The 25,856-nt window shown below is 35.4% G+C and overlaps 1 protein-coding gene across 11 annotated transcripts in view; it reads left to right on the plus strand.

Moving 5' to 3' along the window:
• Positions 1-25,856, plus strand: part of LOC100717129 (protocadherin alpha-C2) — a 239,669-nt gene that overhangs the window by 149,345 nt on the left and 64,468 nt on the right. The window contains exon 1 of one of the 11 annotated variants that reach the window (XM_063232228.1): positions 1,049-3,622. The exons of the other annotated variants lie outside the window; for them this stretch is intronic. Coding sequence (XP_063088298.1) covers positions 1,190-3,622 — 2,433 coding nt within the window. The 5' untranslated portion in view covers positions 1,049-1,189. Of the gene's footprint in view, positions 1-1,048; positions 3,623-25,856 lie in introns of those variants that run through there. 11 annotated transcript variants of the gene reach the window in all.

Below are 25,856 nucleotides of genomic sequence, written 5' to 3' on the forward strand. Positions count from 1 at the left end.
CTTTAGTGTTTAAATAGTTAAACCAGTCTTTTCAGTGCACCTTTTAGGGAAAGCAACTCATTGTAGGGTGTTAGGTGGAATTTGGAGATGTTTATTGTGGTGCAGAGATTTTCTCATAAAACTAATGTCTGTCATAATTTCAATGTGTAAGAGAATTAAAGAAGAATTTGGAGAAAATATGGGCATCTACCTTGCTAATTATTTTTTCCAAAATTTTACAGAGAATAAACTTATAGAAAGAGTACTTTGTTTCCCACATCTCGGCACGCGCTCTTTGGGGGACAAGTTGCCCTTGAGTTTCTGGTTCTTGTAATCGTCTGACTTATGATCTCTTCCACCCAGAGAATCTAGAGCTGCTTGTAGAACACTCCCAGTACAGTGAAGAAGAAACTACGTCCCGCAGAAAAGCAGAGCACAGAATCATAAGCTGTGCGCTCACTAGTCTTCCCCTACCCCCGATACTGTCTCAAAAAGCCAGAGTTTGCAGGAAGTTTGAAGTCGGTAGATTTCCCGACGTGCTCCTCCTTGTCACAGCAAAGACCCTGGGATCCAGCAGAAAAAGTGTCACGGAGCCCAGTTCGGGTTTGCAAGGCGCGGTCGATCACGTTCATGGATCTGCCTTCTCAGTGTCCGCCCTGCGCTTCTGCAGCGAGTACAGCCCGCTGGGTGGGCAGTGCAGTGGGTCAGCGTGTAGGAGCCCACCGAAGTCGCGGCCACCCCTGGCTAACGCTGGCGGAGGGGGCCCAGGCGAGCTTAGCCCGGTTACCCGTCTTCGTAAATAGGTGGTGGAGGATGAGACTTGAGCAATCGCAGGGCGTTGTCTCAAGGAACCGTTTAGGGAGAGACGCCTTAGCTTCCCCGCGCAAGCGACTTCCTTGTCCCCCCGAGTCTGGGGCGAGGTCCCCAAGCGCAGACCGCAGGGCGCGCCTTCCCGCCCCGGCCGTTCACCGCGGCTCTGCACCCCTAGGCGGCGCTGCTCCCCTGCACCGGGCCGGCTGCGCTCGCCCAGACGGCACAAGCCCCGCTGCTAGCCCGGCAGCCCCGGAAGTGCCCGCATCCCGGAGGCAGGACTTAGCATCCTGCAGCGGCACGCGCCGCAGAACTCGCTCCTCCGGGGACCCGCGTTCTCCGGGAGTCCGGAGCATGTTTCCAGGTCACAGCCCGGGGAGCGTGGACGCCGACAGGCAGGATGGTGGGCTGGAGGGCGGCGGTTCTGTGTTTGTGGGTCTCCTGCGGCGCTGCCGCGGTGCTGCTGGAGTACTCGGTGTCGGAGGAGACCGAGCGGGGCGTAGCGGTAGCTAACGTCGCCGCAGACTTGAAGCTACCAGCGGCTGCTCTGTCCTTGAGAAACTTTCGCGTCCTTTCCAGCTACCGCGAGCCTTACTTCCAAGTGGACCCAAGCAGCGGTAGCTTGGTGGTCCGAGAGCCGGCGGATCGCGAGCTGCTGTGCGGGACCAAAGCTGCCTGCGCCTTGACCTACGAGCTAATACTCGAGGACCCCCTGGAGCTGCACAAGATGCACGTCCACGTCCTGGACACCAACGACAACTCACCTCTCTTCCCTGCCGGCGACGTGCAGCTGCTCATCCCGGAGTTCCTGTCTCCCGGAGCCCGCTTTACTCTCCCGAATGCCCAAGATGCAGACGAGGGAAGCAACGGGGTGCTTAGCTACAGCCTAAGCCCCAGCCAGCACTTTCGCCTGGAGATGGGATCGCGGGTCGACGGCAGCGCGTATCCAGAGTTGGTGCTGGAGAAAGCGCTGGACCGTGAGCAGCGTGCCACACATCTGCTGGTACTCACAGCTCTAGACAGCGGGCTGCCTGCGCTCTCTGGAGAAGCACAAGTCACCATCGTTGTGGTGGACACAAATGACAACGCGCCCGTGTTTGAACGCTCTGTGTACTGCACCAAAGTTCCAGAGACTGCTCCCAGTGGGACCGTGTTATTCCAAGTTCAGGCCTCGGATCCGGATGAAGGGTCCAATGGTGAAGTCTGGTACTCCTTAAGCAATAGCACGAGAGCAGAGCTGAGACATCTCTTTCACGTGCACCCTAAAAGTGGAGAGGTCCGGGTAGCTGCTTCCCTCGGTGCACCTGAAGTGCTGTTGGAGGCATACATTGAGGCGAGGGACGAAGGAGCCTTTGGTTTATCGAGCACTGCCAAACTGCTGGTGGAAGTGACTGACGTGAACGATCATGCCCCGGAGGTGGATTTCATGACTCTCTCCGGCCCGGTGCCTGAAGACGCTGTCCCTGGCACCGTGATTGCTCTACTTAGTGTAAAGGATGAGGACCGTGGTCCCAATGGTAGAGTCATTTGCAGTATGTCCAGCAGAGGCCCTTTTCAGCTGAAAGCTTTTTTTGACAATTACTATAGCTTACTGACAGATGGGCCTCTGGACCGGGAGCAGATGAATGAATACCAAGTCCTAATTACTGCCTCAGATAGTGGCTCACCCCCACTCAGCACCCAAAGGACATTCACTGTGTCAGTTGCTGACGTGAATGACAATACACCAAGATTTCCTCAACCTCAACAGGAACTTTTTGTGGCTGAAAACAATGGCCCTGGGGACTCTCTAGGCCATGTGTTTGCCCAGGACCTGGACTTGGGGGAGAATGGCCTTGTTTTTTATAAGCTGTTGGATATTATCTCTGAAGGGATCCCAGCCACTAGTTTGGTGGCAGTGGAATCATCCAGTGGTGCTATCATTGCCAAAACTTCCTTTGACTTTGAGCAACTCAGGAGACTTAGTTTCCAAGTGGAAGGCAGGGATGGTGGCATTCCTGCCAGAAGTGCAACAGTGACTGTGAACTTGTTTGTGGTAGACAGGAATGACAATGCTCCAGTTATCTTGTTTCCTCTGCCCAGAAATGGCTCAATCCCTGTAGAAATTGTGCCTCGCTCTGCCAGAACTGGACACTTGATCACAAAAGTGGTAGCAGAGGACGCAGATAGTGGTTCCAATGCCTGGCTCACTTACCGCATCTCTCAGGCTTCTGACTCTAGCCTTTTCAGAATTTCAGCCAATATGGGAGAGCTCCGTACTGCACGCCTGGTTCTTCCCACTGATGCAGTTAAGCAGAGGGTGATGGTAGTGGTTCGGGACCACGGAGACCCACCACTTTCCTCTTCTGTTGTTCTTGGTGTGCTGTTGAGTAATTTTACACCACAGATCCTTCCAGCCTTTGAAGATGTCTGGGAACCAGGAGGGCAGCTTACTGCCCAGAACTTGTATTTAGCAATTGCCCTGGCCTGCATTTCCTTTTTATTTCTGGGGTGTTTAATTTTCTTCATATGCATCAAGTTGAACCAGACCCCAGTTTCCTGCTCTAGGAGTTGCTGTCACACTCCAGAGGATCTAAGGCATAGAAGGCAGGTAGCTTCTAATCCTTGCGTGAAATCAGCCACAGTAGATATCACCACAGTTGAGAGACTTTCTCAGACATATTTCTATCGAGCCTCTCTGGGACTTGGCTCTGATAGTAACAGTTTGCTGTTGTGTGGGGAATACAATGCTGCTGACCTAAGAAATCTGGCCACTGGTGTAGGACTGAATTTGCCAATTTCCTGTATTCAGATTTGGAATAGGAAAGGGGATCTTGCAAATGTCAATGCCATGGTAAGCAAATTTTATGGGATCTGATCCCTCTCACTGGGAAGTAGTGACTACCTAATTTCTGAAATGTTTTTTAGATGAGCCTTTGATGTTAGTATTTAATCAACTGAACACTTCTTTTTAACATATCTTCTGTTAAGAATTCCAGGAGCATAAAAGTGCTGAAAGATTGCCATAGGCCTCAAAAAGCTTATAGTTTATTTTTGAGAAGCAAAGGTAAAACATTAAAACCTTTGCTAAAAATAAATGGTATGTAACATAAAGGTCTAACATTAAAAGATAATAAAGTGCCAAACCGTTTCATGAGTAACTGATATCTGTAAAGTACTCTGATACCTAGAGTGAAGACTGAAAAATATGTAAGTCTTTTCATTCTACATGCAAAATATTCTGGAAGAGGAAGTATTTATTCAAACCATTATGATGCATTATGAAAAGATGATGATAATCACAGATGTAAAAAATAAATACAGTAGGTATCGAAAGGAGAGAGAGAGAGAGAGAGAGAGAGAGAGAGAGAGAGAGAGAAGCAAGAACATGAAAGAACATTTGAGTGGAGAGGAGGGAATAGGAGAAGGCTTTAAAAGAGATAGCACTTGACTTGGATCTTGAATGATTGATACACCATTTAATAAAATGTGGTGTATTCGCTAACCTACGCTTTTTATTAATACTATTTTGGAATGATAGTCTTCTTTGATAAAGGCACTCCAAAATGTAGTAATGGTTCTACAGCATTGTTTGTAAGTACATAGCAATTTTAAGCATGTCTAAACACTTATTTGTACTAATAGAAAGAAGATAATACAATATTATTGAGTATAGAACTTTAAACTTTACAACCTTTTATATTTTAGTAATATATTTTACAAAGAAAAAAGATGAGTATATGTCAGATACATTTGTGTGTTCAAGGATGCATTTACTATTGAAATCCACTCAACTTGAATTTAATTTACTTTTTATTTTAGAAACCAAATACACTTAGCAAATAAATAAATACCATATTTGAGAGTAATGCAGATAGTAAAAGTTAAGTGATTTAAATAGTTCAGTTTATCCCTTATGACTGTTAGCATTTCAAAACTTTTTGAATGGAGTCAGGGTAGCCTTTTAAAAGCAAATTTGCCCAACTGCTTTTCTAACTTCTTATAGAAATCATGGACAAAAGAAAGGAGGTAGGCAGAAATTTGGAAAGGAAAATCAAGCATTTCTTGCTTTACCTTTTTAGGCAAAGTGGATTTTGATTATTCCCCTTCAAATAGTGATGTTAAGGACAAATAAAATAGATATACATCCATTAGAGTTTTTTGCATTTAGTATTGTCATATGATGCAATAGCATCCAATCTATATGTTCAGTAGATGCTTATTGACTGACTGAATAAATATATAAATATATGAATTATATGCTAATAGTGTTCAATATAGAGGGAAGACTTTTAGCCATATTTCTATGTGAGTATATGGCTAATCATCACTTCAAAGTGTGCTGTTTCCATGATTATTTTCTTCTTCCTGGGATATACTCATGAAGCAACATAGTGGAGGGATATTTTGGCACTAGAATAGTGTGAAAAACCTCAATGCTCTATTTGGGTGGCTAAACATGAGTTCAGTTTTGTGAATGACAAAGGGGTAAATAGGATCATACATTGCACTGTAAAATTTGCAGTGAATGTTACTTTCAGGATTTCAGTTAGTTTTAAGAGAGAAAATTGGTACACTCAAATGTTAAAATTCCAGGTATCAAAACTCTTAATATATGAGAACTTTTCCTATTAAGAAAACTTACTATTTATTTCATTTCATTGTCCTCTGTAACAAAGAAAATGAGAACACCAGTAGTTCCTTTAAAGTTTCAAGGCAGGAATTGTTTGAGAAACACATTTCAGCTGTATAAAAGGAAGTGTAAGTCATTGGAAGACCAATAAATCTGGAAATTAGAAAAAATTAGCTATTCAAAAAGAAAGAAAAGAGATGAAATAAAGGAGAAAAACACTTCCCTTTCACTACATTTTAAAACTTGTAGTAGTATTAAACAAATTAACAGAGATCCGCTGTTCTTAAGTATAGAACTATTGTGTCGTTCCATCATTGGACACCAATCTTCTCCTATTATTGCTGATTTTGTGTTTTTAGATGGTCTGTTGCTTTGCTAATAACTTTTTGTGGGCTAGATGTTTCCTTATAAATAATGATTTAAAGAACATGAATGAAATAACTTCTGTACAGCTGAGGTGTTTGTAGTTTACAAAGGCATTTTTATTTACTTCCTCCAATTCAGTTGCATGTCGATCCTTTCTTGATTCTTTAGCAAAGAATGTTTGTTATATACTCACTGAGTGCCTTAATAACAATGAAATTTAAGAAATAGAATATTTAATGCATGAATTTTATTAAACAAAAATCTTTGAAAAGCATGAAATTTAACAAGGATTCTAACACATGTAGAATCATGTTGATACAGATACATTACGTACTTTGTTCAAATTTCTTTCTTTATCTCTTCCTTTTTTTTTTTTTTTTGGTACCAGAGATCGAACTTACAACCTTGCAATTGCCAGGCAGGCACATTCTTCCTTCTTTCCTCTCTCTCTCTCTCTCTCTCTCTCTGTCTCTCTTTCTCTGTCTCTCTCTCTCTTTCATTCTGAGACACTATCTCACTATGTAGTGCATGCTGGCCTTGAACTTGCTTATGTAGCCCAGGCTAGCCTTGAATTCACTGTGATCCTCCTACCTCAGCCTCCTGAGTCCTGGGATCATAGGCATGTGCCACTACACTTGACACTTTGTTTAAATGTAAGCTCTTCTCTCATCTTATGTTTACAGTATATATTCATATAGTTTATAATACTAAAAAGTATTGGTTTGAAAAATTCAGACAGCAAGGTTTTTTTTTATTTAGATCTCTTCTGTTGGCAATATTTTAACAAACATTAAGCACAATTGACGACATTTGTCTCCTGTCAGTTCTTTCCATTAAGACTTTTGATGAGCTATAAAACTTTTTAAGATAGGTGTCTAAGGTATATTTGATATATAAATTTCTCTTTGTTTTAACAGGGTGGTAGAACACTTTTGGTATCCAGTGTGTTCTTGTTATTATACATTCCATAAGTAGACTTGACCATAGATTCATTGTTTTCTTATATTTATTTTGACTTTGAAATTGGTAACCACACTAAAAACTTTAGAGTGCTGTGACTATGGACAATTTCATGGCAAAGAAATATATGCAGATTTAAGAAAAAAACCCATGTAGTGTAACAGCACTTGTTGTATAATAGAAAATTTTGAAATAGCAAAAAGCAAAGCAAACCAGCATCATAATTTGACTGAACAGAAGAGCAATACACTGAAAATATATAAATGAGACAGTATTGGCAGCATGTCTGATAATGCTAGTGGCCTATTGATTTTTGTTGTCTAAAATTTCCAGTTAGAGGGAAACAATAATATTCCAGAGACTAAATACACTTAGCTGGGTTGAGATGAAGGTGGGCTAAATTGCTGAAAGGTTTTTACATTGCTCAAATGTAAATCTTATGACTACCAGAAATATTAACATTTGGCAGGACATTTGGAGTATGGAGCACCGTCCAGGATCCTGACTAAAGTATTGTGGTACATAAGGAATTTGTTGATAAAAGTCATTCTTAAAAACCAAAGCTAAATGATAAAAGCACCTGCTTATTTTGTTCCCGGTTCTAATTGATGGGATAAGAAAGTGATTCAAGACATAAATGAATTACACATCTCTTTTATATTGCATTTATAAAAAGGGAGAATCAAGATAGTAACTTCCTCCTCAACGTATAAACACAAAAAGTCATTATGTGTTCATCTGGAACTTGTTTTAGAATCTAGGAATGAATATGCAATCACATACTCTGCTGCAAAGAAAGAGAAAAGTCTGCTTTTAGTCCATCCAAAAATTTTGGCTGTTCCTAGAGCCATCTGGTATCCATCTACATATATCCTGTTTTCATAGTCAAACCCTAACGACATACCCTAAATATGCTTTGAATGCAAGCATATTGTTGTTATTCTTTTAGAACCTTTAAACAAAGACTATTGCTATTTTGTTTAGACTCATATAGTGTTCAAACCAAATAAAAGCAACCAATTAAGACATCTTATTAGTGGATTGTTGCATCTATGTTTATCAATCGAGGTCAGTCTTATTATCAGGGTTTGTACCAAGGTTATGTTGGCAACCGTTAAACAAGTTGGAGTTTTTCTAGCTCTCTATCTCAATTGTTTTTCTTATTCTTTGCACATATTTGGTGATAAAACTTTCTTAAATATGAATTCACTAGTAAAACTCTTTGTGCCTAAAGTTTTCTGTGGAAAAGTTTAAATCATGAAATTAAAATTCTTTATTGGCAATAGATTTGTTTATTTTTGAGACAGCATCTCACTGTGTAGTTCAGGCTGGCTTTAAACTCACTATGTGGCCCAGGCTGGCCTCAAACTCATGGTGATCCTCCTGCATAAGCCTTCAAGTGCAGGTGTGTGCCACCACACTTGGCAGCAATATCATTATTTTAATTTTTTTCATTTTAAATTTTTTATTTTTTCATAAGTGTGTTAATTTTGTCTGAATTTTAAAATGTTTTGGCATAAAGTTGTTTATAATGTTCTTTTATAGACATTTGGCAGGATCTGTAGTGACAATCCCCTTTTCAATCTTGATATTATCACCTCTAATTTTTCACTACAGGGTAGCTTATTAGATTAACCTTTTCTAGGCTACCTTTTGGTTTCTGGGATTCTCTTTCCTATATATTTGCTTTTTATTTTGTTAATTTATGCTCTTTGCTTCCTCATATTTTGTTTATATTTAACCTTTATGTGTCCTTTAGCTTCTTTTTCAGCTTACTGATTTTCAGGCTTTTGTCATTTCTAATGTATGATTTTAAAGTTGTATATTTTCCACTAAGCAGGAAAGTGGTTGCCTCACATCAATCTTATTTTAAAACTTTAATTGAAACATATTGTGTATAAAGTCCATTAATCATAAGCATGCATCTTAGTAAGGAATCTAAAGCCAACGTAATCATGCAAACAGAAGTTTACACACAGAAGTAAAGAAGTAAAATAGTATCAGCATCCCAGACACCTCCGCCATTGTGACTCCTTTTTGAAAGATAACCATTATCATGAGAACATACGATATAAGTTAACAATATATATATATAACAACTATATATATAATGGTGTGCTTATATTTTGTGTTGAGAGTATTATACAAGAGATAACAATATATGGCAAATGTTTGAATTTTTCAAAAATGTGTTACAGTAAAATTCATTGTCATCAACCTCCTCAAATTTCTATTCCACACTTTGAACACATTTGTCCCATCTTGCCACTTTTGAAGCACTTCTGAAGGTCCTCGTGTCTTTACAAGTTGTGATAAAAAAAAATATGGTGAATGCTGCTGCTGGGTGCCAGCCAACAGAAAAGCAAGCCTGTAAAAACATTCTATGGTGTCTTTATCCTCCTTATTCACTGGATCTGACACTGTGCAACTTCTGGCTTTTCCCCAAATCAAAATGACCACAAAACACAAGCATTTTGAATCGATCCAAGACAGTTAACCAGTCATAGAAGCACAACTAAAGACACTCATGAAAGAGGATTTCCAGAATGCTTCAGAAAGTTGGAAGAATGGCTGGGCGTGGTGGCGCACTCCTGCAATCCTAGTACTCAGGAGGCTGAGACAGGAGGATCATTGTGACAAATCTTGGCTATGAAGTGAGCTCAAGGCTAGCCTGAGCTGCACAGTGAGACCCTGTATCAAAAAGACACACACACAAAAAAAAAAAACCTAGAAAGTGGGAAGGGTAATGTCATACGTGTGTTTGAAGCAAGCAGGGATATTTTGCAGAATATTAATGACAATGTCTTTTGCTATAATAAAAATATTTAAACATTCATTGTATTTTTCTATCACATTTTGTATTTGTGACATTTATCTAGGTTAGTATTTGTAGTATAAATTCATCCATCACATTTTTGTGTAACTTTGCTAGACAAACCTCCTAGTGTTTTTTTATTCTTTTTTTTTCTGTTCATAGACATTTTTCGAGCTTTTTTCCCTCTTGCTATTGTGAACAATTCTGTGAATTTTTCGTATGTCTTTGGGTACATATACACTTGTATTCTTGTTGGATGTATATGACTAGAGATGTGAATTGCTTGGCTGAGAATTTTGGCCTTAAGAGATATCAACAATAGCTTCCTAAATTAGATGCACCAATTTATTCTCCTACCAGCAGCATTTTTAATTACACTTAGTCCAAATTCTTGTAGTATTTATTATTGCTATTATTAATATATTCTTTAATTTTTATCATACTGAGATGACTGATATTTTATATTTTAGCTCTGTATTTTTTGTTTTTCATTCTGCGTAGTAATTAAGTACAGAGCAGTTTGAATAGGTAACTACTAAAATGCTGACACTACTCATTGTTCCCTTTCACTCTATGATTTTTTGAAAGTGAGTTTTGTTGGTCATTTGGAAATACTAGGCTATTGAAGTACATAAGTCATCCAAATGTGGACAATTTTTACTGTACAATATTAAAACATCATATTCAATCACACTACCACTGATCTCATCAAAAGTCTTCACTATTAGGAATCTGGAAGCCTACAGTGGCAGGAATAAGTTTTCTACATGTTGTCTCATTCAAAATCTTGAATTTTATCATTTGCAGTAAATATTGTCAGTTTTTCCCCTCATAGTGACAAGTTCACCCCATTTGTTTTTGAGAAACTATCCGCCAGCCATTCACATCCAAGTCTTCAGAGTTTGTCTTTTTGGTTAGTAAAAGTGAAGTTCCATAAAAAAGTTTACTTCCCCCCAGTGACTAAAATGCCACGCATGCTTCTTTGAGGAAATCATCTTTCTTCAGTATACAACAGAAGATCTTTAAGGATACTTTCTAGTTCTGTTTCCTCACACAGAATATTTAAAATGCATACTTAGATTTGAGATTTAACAAGATTGATAGTACTTCATCAAGGACATTCTTATTGGTATTTTTTTAAACTGAAGGTGCACGATTGTAAATTCAATGACTATAAGACAGAGTGAAGCTTTTACCTGCACTCCATCTGTTGTGCCTGCTTTTACTCACCAGTGTTTTTGCATTGCCAGTGGAAATTTAAATACAGTGGAAAGAGCACATTTAGCATTAGTTATCATTATTTTGAACATAATTTTGACTTTATAGAGGTTCAACAGATCACAATTTGAGCATCACTGTTCTATCATTTCTTCTTTATTTATTAACCATAATACCTCTTTTTAAAAAAATTTTGTTTAAAGAGAAAAAAACAGAAAAGGGGTAGAAATACATAATTTCAAAAAATAAACAGTAAGAAATCATTAGTTAATAAATTACATATTGTCCTCTTAGAAATAGTTGTTTAAGTTACAAAAGTAAAGCATACAAAATGGACATTCAAACAGCAAGACTGCAAACAGTTCTGTTCAACAATCCATAAAAACTTAGTAATATGGTTATCAATCCTAAACACTTAAACATACACACAGTTATATCCTTTAGAGCACTTTCCTTTCCCCTCTTTTTTACCATAGCATTTACACATTTTGGATTTTATTACTACTACAATTCTTATTACTTTTTACACTATGGACACAATGTGATATTTATAAGTATGATTCTTATTTATTTCACTAATGAGGATAATCTCAAGTTGTCTTCATTTGCCTATGAAGGTCTCAAGATCATCCTTTTTTGTAGCTAAGTAGTATTCTATTCTATAAAATCTTTTTCATCCATTCTGCGGTTGATGGCATCTTGGTTGTTTCCAAGATTTATCTATTACAAATTGTGCTTCTGTGCACATATATCACTGTGATATGACCTTTTCGGTTTTTCTTGGAAAATACCCAGGATGAGAATAGCTAGATTGAATGGAACTTCCAATCCTAGTCTTCTGAGAATTCTCCATAGTGATTTCCATAGTGGCTGCACCAGTCTACACTCCCACCAACAGAGGAGCAGTGTTCCTTTTTCCCCGCAGCCTCACCAACATTTGTTATCAGTTGATTTCTTGATGGCAGCTCTTCTTTCCGGAGTGAGATGAAATCTCAATGCTGTTTTAATTTGCATTCCTCAGATGACCAGTGATGGTGAACATTTCTTCATGTATTTATTTGCCATTTGTATATCTTCATCTGAAAACTGTGTTCATCTCAGATGCCCATTTTTGAAGAGGGTCTTTGAATTTGGGAGGCTTGATGCTTTTCAATTCTTTATATGTTCTGGATATAGGTCCTTTGAGGGATTGATGGCTAAATTTCTTACCCATTCTGTGGGTTTTCTTTTCACTCTGTTGGCAATTTCTTTTGAAGTGCAGGAATTTTTCAATAATATGAGATCCCAGTTGTTGATTCTTTGAAGTGTTTCCCAGGCACGTTGCGTTTTGTTCATGAATTACCTGCATCTCAAAGACTTCTATCTACTTTGTCTTCCAGTAGATTTAGTGTTTCTGTTTTAATATCTAGGTATTTGACCCATTTAGACTAGTTTTGTGCATGGTGATAGGCATGGATCTAGTTTCCGTTTTCAGCACGTGGAGAGCCCATTTTTCCTACACCATTTATTAAAGAGGCTATCCTTTTTCCAGTGAACATGTTTAGCCCTTTTGTCAAATATCAGATGGCTGAGTGTCTTTGTAGTTGTGTTTGCATCTTCTAATCTGTTCTATTGCTCCTCAGGTCCATTTCTTTCCCAGTACCATGCTGATTTTAAAAATTGTGGCTTGGTAGTATAGTTTCAAGTCAGGAATTGAGATGCCTCCTGCCTTGCCTTTGCTATTCTAGGTTTCTTCTGTTTCCAAACGAACTTTAGGAGTATTTTCTCTAGATCTGTGAGATATATTAATGGTATTTTGATTGGGATTGTGTTAAATCTGTATAACATTTTTGGGAGTATGGCCATTTTCACAATGTTGGTTCTTCAAGAGCAAGGAATATCCTTCCATTTTCTAATATTTTCAATCTCCTTTTTTATTGTAGCATAATTTTTAGCATATAGGTCTTTTACATCCTAGGTGGATTCCTAAGTATTTCATTTTTTTAGATGCTGTTGTGAAGGGCAATATTTCTATAATTTCTCTCTTGGTGAGTATTTTGTGTACAGGAATGCTATTGATTTTCGAGTGTTGACTTTATATCCAGCTACACTGTTGAATTTGCTTATTGCCTTTAGTAGTCTTTTAATGGAGTTTTTTGGGTCTTCTATATAGAGTATCATATTATCCGCAAATAGCGATAATCTTCCTTTCCTATCTTTATTCCTTTTATTTCTCTCTCTTGTCTGATTGCCCTGGCAAGTGTTTCCAGAACTGTATTGAATAGGAGCAGTGATATTCTTGTCTTGTTCCTGATTTTAAAGTGAAAGCTTTCAGTTTTTGTCCATTTAGTATAATGTTGGCTGTTGGTTTGTCATAGATGGCCTTTATAAAATTAAGGTAGATGTCATGCATTCCAAGTTACTGAAGGATTTTTATCATGTTCATGTGTTAGACTTTATCAAAAGCTTTTTTAGTTTCAATTGCATTGATTTCTGCTCTAATCTTTACAATTTCCTCTCTTCTGTGTGCTTTGGGTTTAACTTGCTCTTCTTTTTCCAGAAGCTTGAGATGAAGCATTAGGTTATTTATTTGTTCTTGTTCTGTTTTCTTGATACAACAATTTATTGCTGTATATTTCCCTCTTAAGACTGCTTTCATTATATCCCACAGATTGCAGTATGTTGTTTCTGCATTTTCATTGAACTGTAGGTATTGCTTTATTTCTTCTTTAATTTCATCTGTAGCCCACTGGTTGTTCGAAAGGTTGTTAATTAATTTCCATATATTTATGCGGGTTTTGCAATTCCTTTTGCCATTAATTTCCAATTTCATTGCGCTATGATCAGAAATTACACATGGAATAATTTCAATTCCTTTGAAGTTACTTAAGAATGTTTTATGGGATAAAATATAGTATATTTTGTAGAATGTCCCATGCACAGCTGAGAAGAATGTGTATTCTGATGTGATTGGGTGGGACACTCTGTAAACATCTACTAAGTCCAATTGCTCGCAGTTAAGATGATTCAGTTCTATTATTTCTTTGCTGACTTTTTGTCTAGTTGATCTGTCTCTTTGTGACAATGGGCTTTTAAGGTCCTCTGTTATAATTGTCTTCTTGTGTATTTAGTTTTTCATGTCCATTAGTATCTGTATTATATAGTTGGATGCTCCTGCATATATATTTATAATTGTTAGTTCTTCCTCTTGAATTATTCCACTAATGAGTATGTAGTGACCTTCTTTATCTCTTTTAATCATTTTAGATTTGAAGTTCATGTTGCCTGCAAATAGAACAGTTACCCCTGCTTTTTTCTGGGTTCCTGTCACATGGAATACTGTTTTCCACCCTTTGACTTTTAATCTATGAGTTTCCTTTTGGGTCAAATGTGTTTCTTGTATACAGCATATTGTGGGATCATGGTTCCTGATCCGTTCTGTCAATCTATTTCTTTTGATAGGTGAATTGAGACCATGTACATTTATGGATATCACTGGTGTGTACTGGCTCGACTTTGCCATGTTATGTTCCAGTTGTTTGCTTTCTGATTTTCCCCCTTGTTTAATTGCTTGTTCTACCAGGTGGTTTCTTTCTGTTGTTGTTCTGGGGATTGTGGTCATTTTTATCTCTATCTAGTATGACTTTCAATACTCTTTCTGGGGTTGGTTTGATAGATGTGAACTTCTTCATTGTTCTTTGTCATGGAGGTATCTTGTTTCTCTATTAAACTTGAATGAAAGTTTTTCTGGGTACATCAGTCTGGGTTAAAAGTTGTTTTCTTTTAGGGCTTAAAATACCTCACTCCAAGCTTGTCTTGACTTGAGGGGTTGTGCTGAAAAGTTTGCTGTGATTCTAATGGGCTTTCCTTGATAGGTTGTGTCTTTTCTCTAACACCTTTTAGTATTCTATTTTTATACTGTATGTGTGAGATCTTAATTATTATATCTGGGTATAGATTTATGTTGGTTGGGACCGTTTTGCATTCTATATGCCTCACTTAACTGCATATCAGATTTTCCCCCCATGTTTTGGAAATTTTCTTCTGTTACCTCTGTGAATATTTTAGTTATGTCATTTGCCTTGACTCCTGCATCTTCACTGATGCCTATTATTCTTATATTGTTACTCTTGCATCATCTTCAAGTTGCTGGATTGTCATTTCATGGTGCTTTGTTATTTTTAAAAATTCTATCCTTTTGTGATCACTAATAGTGATTCTGTTCTCAAGATCTGAAACCCTGTCCTCAGATTCATTTAAATGGTTTTGCCAGCTTTGAATAGAATTTTTGTTTTTTGAATGTCTCTTTGAGTTTGTTTCATGAATCATGCTTGTTTTCTGTATTGTTCATTCAATGTTCCTTTTTTTTTTTTTTTTTTTTTTATCGGTACCGGGGATCGAACTCACGACTGCCTGCTTGCAAGGCAGGCGCTTATGCCGCTGAGCTAAATCCCCAGCCCCATTCAATCAGTTTCCCATGCTCTATACTTTTTTCTCTATTTCTTCTTTAGCTGCTCTCAGCAACTCCTTTACTAAGGTTGTTATTTCTATCTTTACGTGGGAGAGTATTTCTAATTTGATTTCCTCTAGAGCCTCATGGAGTTTTTTTTTTTTTTTATTTCACTAACTGTCTTTTCAGAGATTTCCGGTGTGTTACTTTTGAAGTTCTCTATTTCAATGTCTCCTGTACATGCTTCCGGTGGACGAGATGTTTAAGATTCAATTTTGCTTTTTCATTTTGCCATTTCCCCCCTTTCAAGTTAATATTTGGCCCTTCAATCCCACTAGTGTCAACTGTTGGTAGTGTGTATCCTGGGATCCTAACGTAAGGTTGATGTTTGTCCAATTGCTGGGTCCCACAATGAGTAGGTGGGCCAGTGACCTGACTTCCCACTGAAGGGCCTATTAGGTGACTCCTACATTCCTCCTGGGCTGACAAGCCTAGTAGTATTGATGTAGGTCAACTTTTAATTCCTGTTATTAGTTTATCTTCAGGTTATTCCTAGTCACAAAATCTCTCTGTCTATAGTGTTTGTGTCGGCTGAGGCCCTACTGTGTCCCTATTGTGTCCTGTGTGTCTCATAAGCCCTTTTGATTTTCTCCAAGTTAGGGGCATAATATTTCTGTGAAAGTAAACTTTTAGACTGTTTGATTACCCTGAAGTACAGTTCACATAAAATGGGATGGATATATGCTCAATTCTTTCATTTAGCAGTTTTCAAAACAATGAATTGATTCCCTTGAGTCCCACAAAAAGGACAATGAACTATATATATGCCATGAACTCATAACTGGGATATATTGATAGTGCTCAATACACTGAAGTTATTCATCTTAATTCTCAAACTATGCTAGCTTTACCAAGTGGGGTTCTGTTTAGATTGTGTGTGCACATGTATTTTGTTTTGAACCTTTTGATTTGAAATAATTATAGATTCACACAAAATTGAAAAAATGATGCAGAAAGGTCTCATGTGCTCTTCAGACAGTTTCCCCCAGTGGTGACACTTTGAGGACGTCTCATTCATTTTGAGGGCTTTTTTTCATGACTCATAGTAGTCTTTCATGCACTTCCTTGCTTTCGTATGACATGATGTCCATGTCTTCTACATTTCCTGTCCCAGACCTAGAATCAGCCATTACCTAAGAATTTGTCAGTTCTTTTTAGTAGGAGAGGATCTCTAGAAATATAAACTGGACAACAGGTACACTTATTGTTAAATGATCTGTCTGTGTGTCTAGGTATTTTTAGTTCCTGAGTTAAGAGATATTTATTTTTAAAAAGATGAAATATATCACAAGTCATACTCATCTTTCTAATTCAATTCCAGCTCTGTAAGGTTTTTATTTAACTTGATAAGTCCTACACTGGTATCTCCTTTTTATTACATATTAATCTTAGTTTTCCTTTATGTTAGTCATTGTTTATCTCACACTGCTCAAAAAAATGGACTGATAAAATGCAAGTCCTACACTAACACTATGATTACTGTGGTAGTTTAATACTTTTGCCATTTTTTTCTGTTTGTAAAATATATTCCAGTAGGCACTTACAGTCAGATTACTGTTTTAAAGTATCTTGGAATAATTCCTCTCTGATATAGTTAAACTACCACTAGATATAATAATTAGCCCCATTTGTTTCAAGTTGCTTTCGCATTTAGTCCTTGATTTTCTACATTTTAATTTTCTTTAACAATTATGTGACATATTTACATGGTTCATAAAAAAATTTAGAGTAGGCTAACATCTACTATTCATACAATACACAGTATGTTCCACTTTGTTTCTTCAATTTAAAAATATAGATTTTAGTTTACTCCATAGTATGATATAGAAGAGTTCCTTGATTCTTAGTGGTATTTTTGATTAACAGAAACTCCTAATTTTGAGATTCCATTTACCAATGTTTTCCTTTTTACTTAGTATTCTTGTTATCCTTTTTTTGAAAAAAAAATGTAACCTACTATGTGACTATGAAGATATAACTCCGGTTATCTTCTAGAACATTATTATCCAATAAAACTTTATAATGTCAGAAATTCTCTGTATTTGTATAGATATGACATGGCTATTGAACACTTGAAATGTGGTAAGAGAAACTGAGGGATTGAAAGTGTTACTAATTTTAATCAAAGTTAAATTTAAGTAAATTATATCTGATTAGTGGTTGCTATAATTTCAAGAGCTTTCTCTGTTTAACTTGAACATTTCAATATTAAGTTAGTTGATACTATCTTTTAGAGAATGGTATTATGTTGGAGTAATTTGTTCTATGTGCAAATCCAGCAGAACTTTTCTCCACATACAACACTGTTTAATAAAAGGATTATCCTTTTCAAGTAGATAGTAATATTCCTTTTATCATGATCAAAGTGACTCTACACAATTGTTTTAAATCTGTTTCTGAATTCTCTTCTGTTATATTGTCTATTTTGTGATGTGTCTATTGGTTGGTCAGTATCATTTTGTTTTAAGTATAGCAACTTTAAATATATGTTGATATGGAATCATGTAAGTTCTCTCACTTTGCTCTACTTCAAGATTAATTTTTTGCACTTAGCATTTTTATATAAATTGTAGAATCAATTTTAAAATTTGTACAAAAAGCCATACTCTATGTTTAATTGGTATATTGGAACTATAGATAACATAGGACTTCTTAACAATATGCTAGGGGACTTTTATTGACTCTATACAATGAGTTTATTGAAATATTGGCAATATTGAGATATTGAATCCGTTAGCAAGGTAGGTATAGTCTTCAGTCTATTATTTTCTCAGTGTTTATATGTGTTTGGAGAAGTATGTGTGTATAGAAATATAGAAGAACTTTAGAAGCATATAGACTTTTGTGGTATAGAATACCTATATAAAGATATATAAACCTTTGATTATATATCTGATATTGTTCTATTTTAAATGGCATTTGAAATTTTTATTTTATAATTGGTTGTGTTATATGCATATAGAAGTTAAAATGTTTCATTAATTCATATCTAGCCTTATTGCTAAATTTATTTTTAAATGGCATATTTTATATGATTTTTTATTTTCTGCATAAACTGTTATGCCATTTGCAAGTAATATTTGAGTTTTTTGCTTCATAAACATACAAGTTTCTCACTTTAATGTATTGACTATGAAATTTATCATAACATTGAACAATAGTGATGATAAGGGTTAGACATCTTAATCCTGATCAGGGAGAGAAAAATTTTAATATTTAATGAGAAATATGTTTTCCAATTAGGGAATTTTTTACCAAAACAATTTATCAGATTAAGGAAATTCTCTGTTTTATAACTTACTAAGATTTTAAAAATCATTATAGGTATTGAGTTTATCACATTTTTCTTTGTTGGAGTATTTTATGATTTTTATTCCTTTATTTTATTAGTGTCATGAGTTATATTAATTTATTGATAATAAACTAATTTTGCAGTCTTGAATCAGTTAAAAATTAAACCAGTCTTATAACAAACTCAACTTATAACGTCGCTCTACTTGTTGAGTGATATTGTATTGTATTGTGATTGGTTTTAATTTCTTAATATTTTGCTTTGAATTTTAAAAATCTATGTTTATTATGGAAATTGGCTTATAATTTTCTGTTCTTATAATGCTCCTGACAGGGTGTGGCATCAAGACTGTGGTGACCTTACGTAGTAAGTTGAGAGGGTCTACTTCTTCATTTTTTTTTTTTTGTACCAGGGATCAAACTCATGACCTTGTGCTTGCCAGGTATGCAGCTGAGCTAAATCCCCAGCCCTTCTTCTTCAACTCTGTCTTAGTCTATTTGGGGTGCTATACCAAAATACCATACCATACACTGGGTGACTTAATAAAAACTACAGAAATGTATTTTCAGAAATAATGAAATAGTGAAGTCAGCGATGAAGGTATGATGAACAGATTCATATCTGATAAGGGCTTATTTTCTTGTTAACAAAACATAAGAAAAAAATATTTTGCAATGCTATCGTATAATAAGTTGTGCATAAATAGAAACAATAGTAGTTGTTTGCAAGTCTGACTAATCCTGCTTTAAATAAAATAAATTTAGTTTTGTGCAAGGTATCAAAATGCTGCTATTTAAATTATTTAATAGATAGTTACTGAACACCAAGGATGTATTACACACACACATACACACACACACACACACACACACACACACACACACACACAGAGAGAGAGAGAGAGAGAGAGAGAGAGAGAGAGAGAGAGAGAGAGAACATAAAGGTCTCTTCTGTTTTGTGTCCTTACATTTTAGAAGGAGCAAGTTTTCAGAATGTCTTGTATGGGAACACTAGCCTGTCCTCCTGACCTAATGTTTTTATATTCTTCGTATTGGTATTTGTGCTTCTCTTTATTGTTAATAAGTTTGCTATATTTTTATTAATTTTATTAATTTCTTCAATGAACTATCCTTTCACAGCCAGCAAATAAGAGATTAGTTTTAAATGAACAATAACAGAAGTAAATTTATCTCAAAATGTAGCATTTTATACCCAGCAAAAATATTCTTCCAAGAAGCAGGTAAACAAAAATATTTACAAATGAACCAAAACTGAGGTAATTCATCTCAGGCACATCTGTACTGAAGGAAATAGCAAGTAGTGGGGATACAATAGGAAAAAATGTATTTAATTCAAAAGAAGTCAAAAAAGGGGAAAGAGGCAATTTGGGGGGAAAAAAGAATTGAAATGTGCTTTGTACTTTGAACAGGTCTCTACCATATATGTAATCACTATGTATTGTGAACATGTGCTAAGAAAAATTAAAATTAAAAAATAAGTATATGGGATACATAAAAACAGTAAAATGGCCGACTTAAATTTAAGCATAATTACAAACATTCTGATTAATAAAGATGGACTGGCTAGAAATTAAACTGTGTCCCACTTATTGAGATACACTGTTATTTTTTAAAAAGTTGAAAGTAAAAGGATAAAGATGTATACCATGCAAACACACCAAAAGGAAATGATACACCTAGCATACAAATACCACTTACAGTAAACTTTAAAGCAAGAAGTAAGGAAATTACATGACAATAAAGCACCAATCCATCAGAAAGATAAGTCATAAATTTCAATTCAGTAATATCAACTTTAATTAAAAATGGCTGACCACCAAGAAGAAATATATAAATCCAGAGTAGAAAGACAAAGAGACAAAAGAAAATCAGTAAGAATACAGCAAATTTGAGTAAGAGGAATGACAGGTATGTGTATCAATGTGATTAAACAGATCCATATTGATACTCGTAGCTATATGTCATTCATTCTCATTGTTTTGTAGTAATTTCATGGTGCAAAATGCTCAATTTTTGCAAATTTTCTGGATACTCACAGAAGGACAGTGTTCTGAATTGCTTTATTTTTTTGGTGGGGGAGGAGGGAGTCTGGTACTGAGGACTGAACTCAAGGCCTATGCACTGAGCTACATTCCCAGACCAGACAGAGTCTTACTAAGTTGCCCAGGTTGAGGCTAAACTTTTCGTCTTTTCTGATTTAGCCTCTCAGACTGTTGGCATTGCAAGTATGAACTTGTTCTAAGTCAATTTTATTATAGTATTGTTCAAATGTTAAGTGTTCGTTCTGATCTTTTTGTTTACTTACGTTGTAAGTTACTGAGGGTAAAGGATGTGGCTCAGTGATACTTACCTAGCATGTGTGAAGCCCTGAGTTCAACCCCGAGAGCCACAAAAGAGTGAAGTATTTCATCAGTTATCGAGAAAGTTATGTTGAAGTTATGAGGAAGTTATGTTAAAGTCACTATGAATGCTAAACTGTTTTTTAGTCTGTCTACTTTTTTTCTCCATATGTTCTGAGGCCATTTTATTTTATTGAGATGCTTGACTAAATTTAAAATTTTAATATCTTCCTTCAAATTGAAAAATTTAGTATTTTTTATTTACTTTTACTCCTGTTGATGAATTGTTATGGTTTTTGTCTTAATGTTAAGAGTGCCATTTTTCATGTGGTATGTATTTTTCCCTGGTGTAGCAATCTATGATGTTATTTATTTCCTTTTCATATATTAATGTTATCTCACTGTCTTGTGGATCCCACTGCTATCACTGTACTGTTTATCAGTGGTTTTTTATTATCTTTTTTGCAATTTTATAATTTTGTCTTGTTTGTTCAATATGTTGTTAAAAGTACCTGTTGAGTTTTTAATTTGCGTGTGTGTGGAGGGGTGTGTGTGCCTAGGATGGAACGTCAGGTTTCACGCGTGCTAGGCAAGCACTCTACTGCTTGTCTACCTTCCCAGTGAGTTTTAAATTTTGATTATTATGTTTTTAATTTAGAAAATTCTAATTATTATTGTTGAAATCTACTATTTTTATCATTTTCTGTTCCTGACCAATAATTTTAAGCTTGCCTGTTATTTCTTTAATTATATTAAATCTACATCTGATTATTCAGAGCCTGAAGTATGCAAGTGTGCTTCTACTGTGTGCTATTTTAGCTGATTTTTGCTCGCAGCTTTATATTTTCATATGTGCCAGATTTTCTTTGACTTGTGATGGTTATCACACTGAAAATAATATTTGTCAGGAGATTCTGATATCTTGGGTTAAACTACTTTCCTTCAGGCTAGACTTTTATTTACTTCTGGGAATGTCTGAATACTACTACTTGTAAACCACTTTAACCTAAGTTCAAGACTTCAGGGTCATTGCTACTCAGATAATGTATTTGCAGCCCAAAATATGCAGAATGTCCAGTATCTAGCCAGAATGTTCAGTACATAGCCAGAAGTTTATGAGACTTTTTTTCTTTTTCTTTTCCTTCTATTTTGATCAGTGCCAAATCAAATTCCTTAGCACATGCTTGAGTTGGAGAATAGATAGACTGAGTTTTGATATAACATTATTTGGAAATTTGGTACTTTGGAATTCCAGAATAATATAGCTTGGAGATTATATAACCCCATTTTATGGATGCAACTTGAGACCATACTCATAAGTGAAATAAATCAGACTTGCATGTGCAAATATCTTATTGTCTCCCTAGTGTGAGAAGTTGAAAGAAATGTATTTATATTTATGTCCAAGTTTGTGTTGGCAAAAGGTTTCAGAAAAAAAGCATGTTCAAAATTCCACTCATCTTATCTGAGTTTAGGTTTCATTGAATTTGTCCTAGTGGTTCCTTATTGTCTTATCTGATTTCCAAAGCTTTTAAAGATAATTGTTTTAATATTTTATCCAGTATATTTAGTTGCTTTCAGTAGGATAGCTGCTGTGAATAATTTAGGCTACCATTACCTGATATTCCCTATCATATAGTTTTATCACTAGCAAGCTAGCATCTAAGTAATATTGAAATGCTTTTATGTATGTCTTAAAATATTTTAATTGAAAACAAGAGTATCATTATTTTTCCTAAATCTTGATAAGGGATTCATATCTCTTATTGATTTTTGGACAGAATAATTTAGAAATAAGATCTACTGTGAAATATTTGGTAATTTATTCAAAAGCATGTGCTTTCAGCTAAACCTTTGTAATCATACTTTATTAAAGGTGCTATTTGTGGCATTATTTAGCAAAAAATGATTTTCATATTTTTCTTTTCTAATCATCCCATCTGACATACATTCTTGAACATAAAGCATTCAAACTGTGAGGCAAAATAAGGCATGATCCATAAGATTAAAAGACAGCTGATGAAAAACAGTTATGATATAATTAGATTAAAGCTTTAAATCCATACCACCTGGAAAAAACAGAGGAAGTAACAAATTCAATGTTCGTTGGCAGGAAGAACCAGATGGGAAAGTCTTCCATGTAGGATGTCTTTTTAGCATAATATTAATGAATGATTTGGAAAGTAAGGGAGCAGAATGGAGAACAAGTATTTCAGTCACTGTGAAAATCATAAATGATGTCTGAAGGAACAAAGACAGGTAAAGGAGTTTAAAATAGTTTGATTTGACCATAGCACGTTGTGTTTGTATAAGCAAGGTAGAAGCTGCGATAGACAAGTACATAGGAGTCAGATTTAGAATACTGGTCCATAAAATGTTTAGGATTTTAGAGTTTAACCTAAAGATATGGAGAGTCCATACTAATGAAAAATATCTAAAAGCAATTTTCCCATTAAATAGTATCACATAGAGATCACAGACACTGTGGAAAAAAGAAGTCATCCATAATCCCAAGGAGCAATTATAACCCCAATTACATATTTCTACAGATTTTTTCAAAACAATTTTTCCAGGGCTGGGCATGGTGGAACAAGCTTATAAACCCACCAGGAGGCTGAGGCAGGAGATCAAGGCTACCCTGGGCTATATAGTAAATTTAAGACCAGGCTGGACTATATAATGAGAGTCTGTCTTAAAAAGAAACGAAACAACACATTTGTAATCACAGTACTTTGGGAGTCTGAGACAGAAGAATTTTAAGTTGGATCCCAGCCTGGGTAACTTCACTTTTCAACAAAAATGAAATGAAAGGACTGAGGATTTGGCTCCATGTGGGGGCCCTGGATTCAATCCTTAGTATCACAGAAACAAAAACATTTTCTGCACATATTTTTAAAAATAGTAGTATTTGTATTTATTAGTATAGTTAATATAGAAGTATATCGTGTTTTGTTGTAAAATTAATTTATATTTATTGTAAAATAAGAGGAAACTTAAGAAAGTATGTACATTTTAAATTTGCGCTCTTAATATAAGGCTGTATATTATTTTCAGATTTAAAAATATGACTAAGTTATAGTATGCTCATATTAACATATATGTCCACTAGGAATGGAAAATTTACTTAAAAAGTCAAAGTAATTTGATCAAAAATTATTTGCACTATATTGTATCAAATCATGTAAGAGGGCCTGTGTAGATGATAAATCCAAATAAATATAATTTTATATTTTCCATTGGCAAGAAATAAAATAGCAAAAGAAATCTCATTTTAAAAGCAATAAACAAAATAGGTGTACTTTAATGAGAAATGTAAAGGAAAAGCATAAAATTTTTTTGAAAAGTACTTTAAAATCTTCTATACATGGGGCAACCTGATGTTTTCTTAGATGAAATATTACAAACTGTATTTTCTCCAAATTAGTTAGATTAGTCCCTATGTCAATAAAAATGTCAGTGGGATAATGTGACAACTTTTTCGTTTCCCAAAAATTTACCTCAAAAAATAAATAATTGAAAAATGAAAAGAGTTAAAGTTGTAAACAATTCATTATCAGAATTAATTTTTTTTATTTTAAAGAGAATAAAATAAAACAGAATAGTCAATCAAAAGATAACAGTGAATGCAATATAGGACTTCAAAACAAGATAATAGGAAATCCAGAATGGCCACTATAATGCCTATACCATCACACATAATAAAATCAAACAAAACAAAATAGAATAAAATCAATCAAAACAAAACAATGAATATGATAGGGGACTTAAACACAAGATAATAGGAAATTAACAATGCCTACCACAATATATCATGTTGTCTTCAAAATAGCTGCACATACAATCAAGATATAATAAAATCAAATGAAGCAGAACAATGTAAATGATACAGGACTTCAAAACAAGCTAAGAGGAAATTGATAATGGCTACCACCTTCCCTTTTTAGACATTTCTTTCCCTTTCACTTTTATAATATCTACTGTACATTTTGGATCCCACTAACTCATTCAGTTTTTTATACTAGGGAAACAACACGATGTTCACCCATGTGAGTCTGAACCATTTCACCCATGAGCATGGTCTCAAGTTGAATCCATTTACCTACAAGATTATCCTTGTTTATAGCTGAGTAGCTTTCCACTGTATAAATTCTTATCCATTCTGTGATTGATGGGCAAGCTACCCTTGCTTTTATCTGGTTCCCTATTGATGGAGCATTGTTTTTTCTCCTTTGACTTTAAGTCTATTATTTCCTTTTGAGTTAAATATGTTTCTTGTATACTGCATAAGAGGCCATCTACATTAATGGTTACAGCCAACATGCATTGGCTTTTCTCTTCCTTCCTATTTCTGCCTTTGGCTTCCCTAGTTTTGCTCTCTGTTTCTCTGCCTGCCCTGCTTGACAATTCCCCTCTGCTGTTTTTCCTGGAACAGTGGTCATTTTTATCTCTCTCTAGAATGTCCCTACAGTATTCTTTGTAGGATTAATTTGGTGGTCATGAATTCTTTCAGTTGTTCTTTGTCATGGAAGTATCGTATTTCTCCATTAATTTTGAAAGACAGTTTTCTTTTTTTGTGTGTTTTTTTTTAAATTTTATTTAAGGAGAAAAAAGAAAAAAAAACAGAAAAAGGGTACAAGTTTTACAGAATTTCAGAAAAAATAAACAGTGGGAAATCACAAGTTAATTACATATTGTCATCTTAGAAATAGTTGTTGAAGTTACAAAATTAAAGCATATAGAGGGGACTTACAAACAGTGAGACTCAAACAGTTTTGTTCAATGATCCAACAAAACTCAGTAATATGGTTATCTATCTTATACACTTAAACATATATGCAGTTATATCTTTTAGAGAACTTTCTTTCCCTTTCTTTTGTACAATGACAATTACACATTTTGGGTTTTATTACTCCCACAGTTCTTACTACTTTTTTTTGAAAAAAGTAAAACCAAATG

Source organism: Cavia porcellus, unplaced genomic scaffold (assembly GCF_034190915.1).
Source record: "Cavia porcellus strain 051 isolate PalLab524CR breed Dunkin Hartley unplaced genomic scaffold, mCavPor4.1 scaffold_21, whole genome shotgun sequence".
In the NCBI taxonomy this organism is placed as follows: Eukaryota; Metazoa; Chordata; class Mammalia; order Rodentia; family Caviidae; genus Cavia; species Cavia porcellus.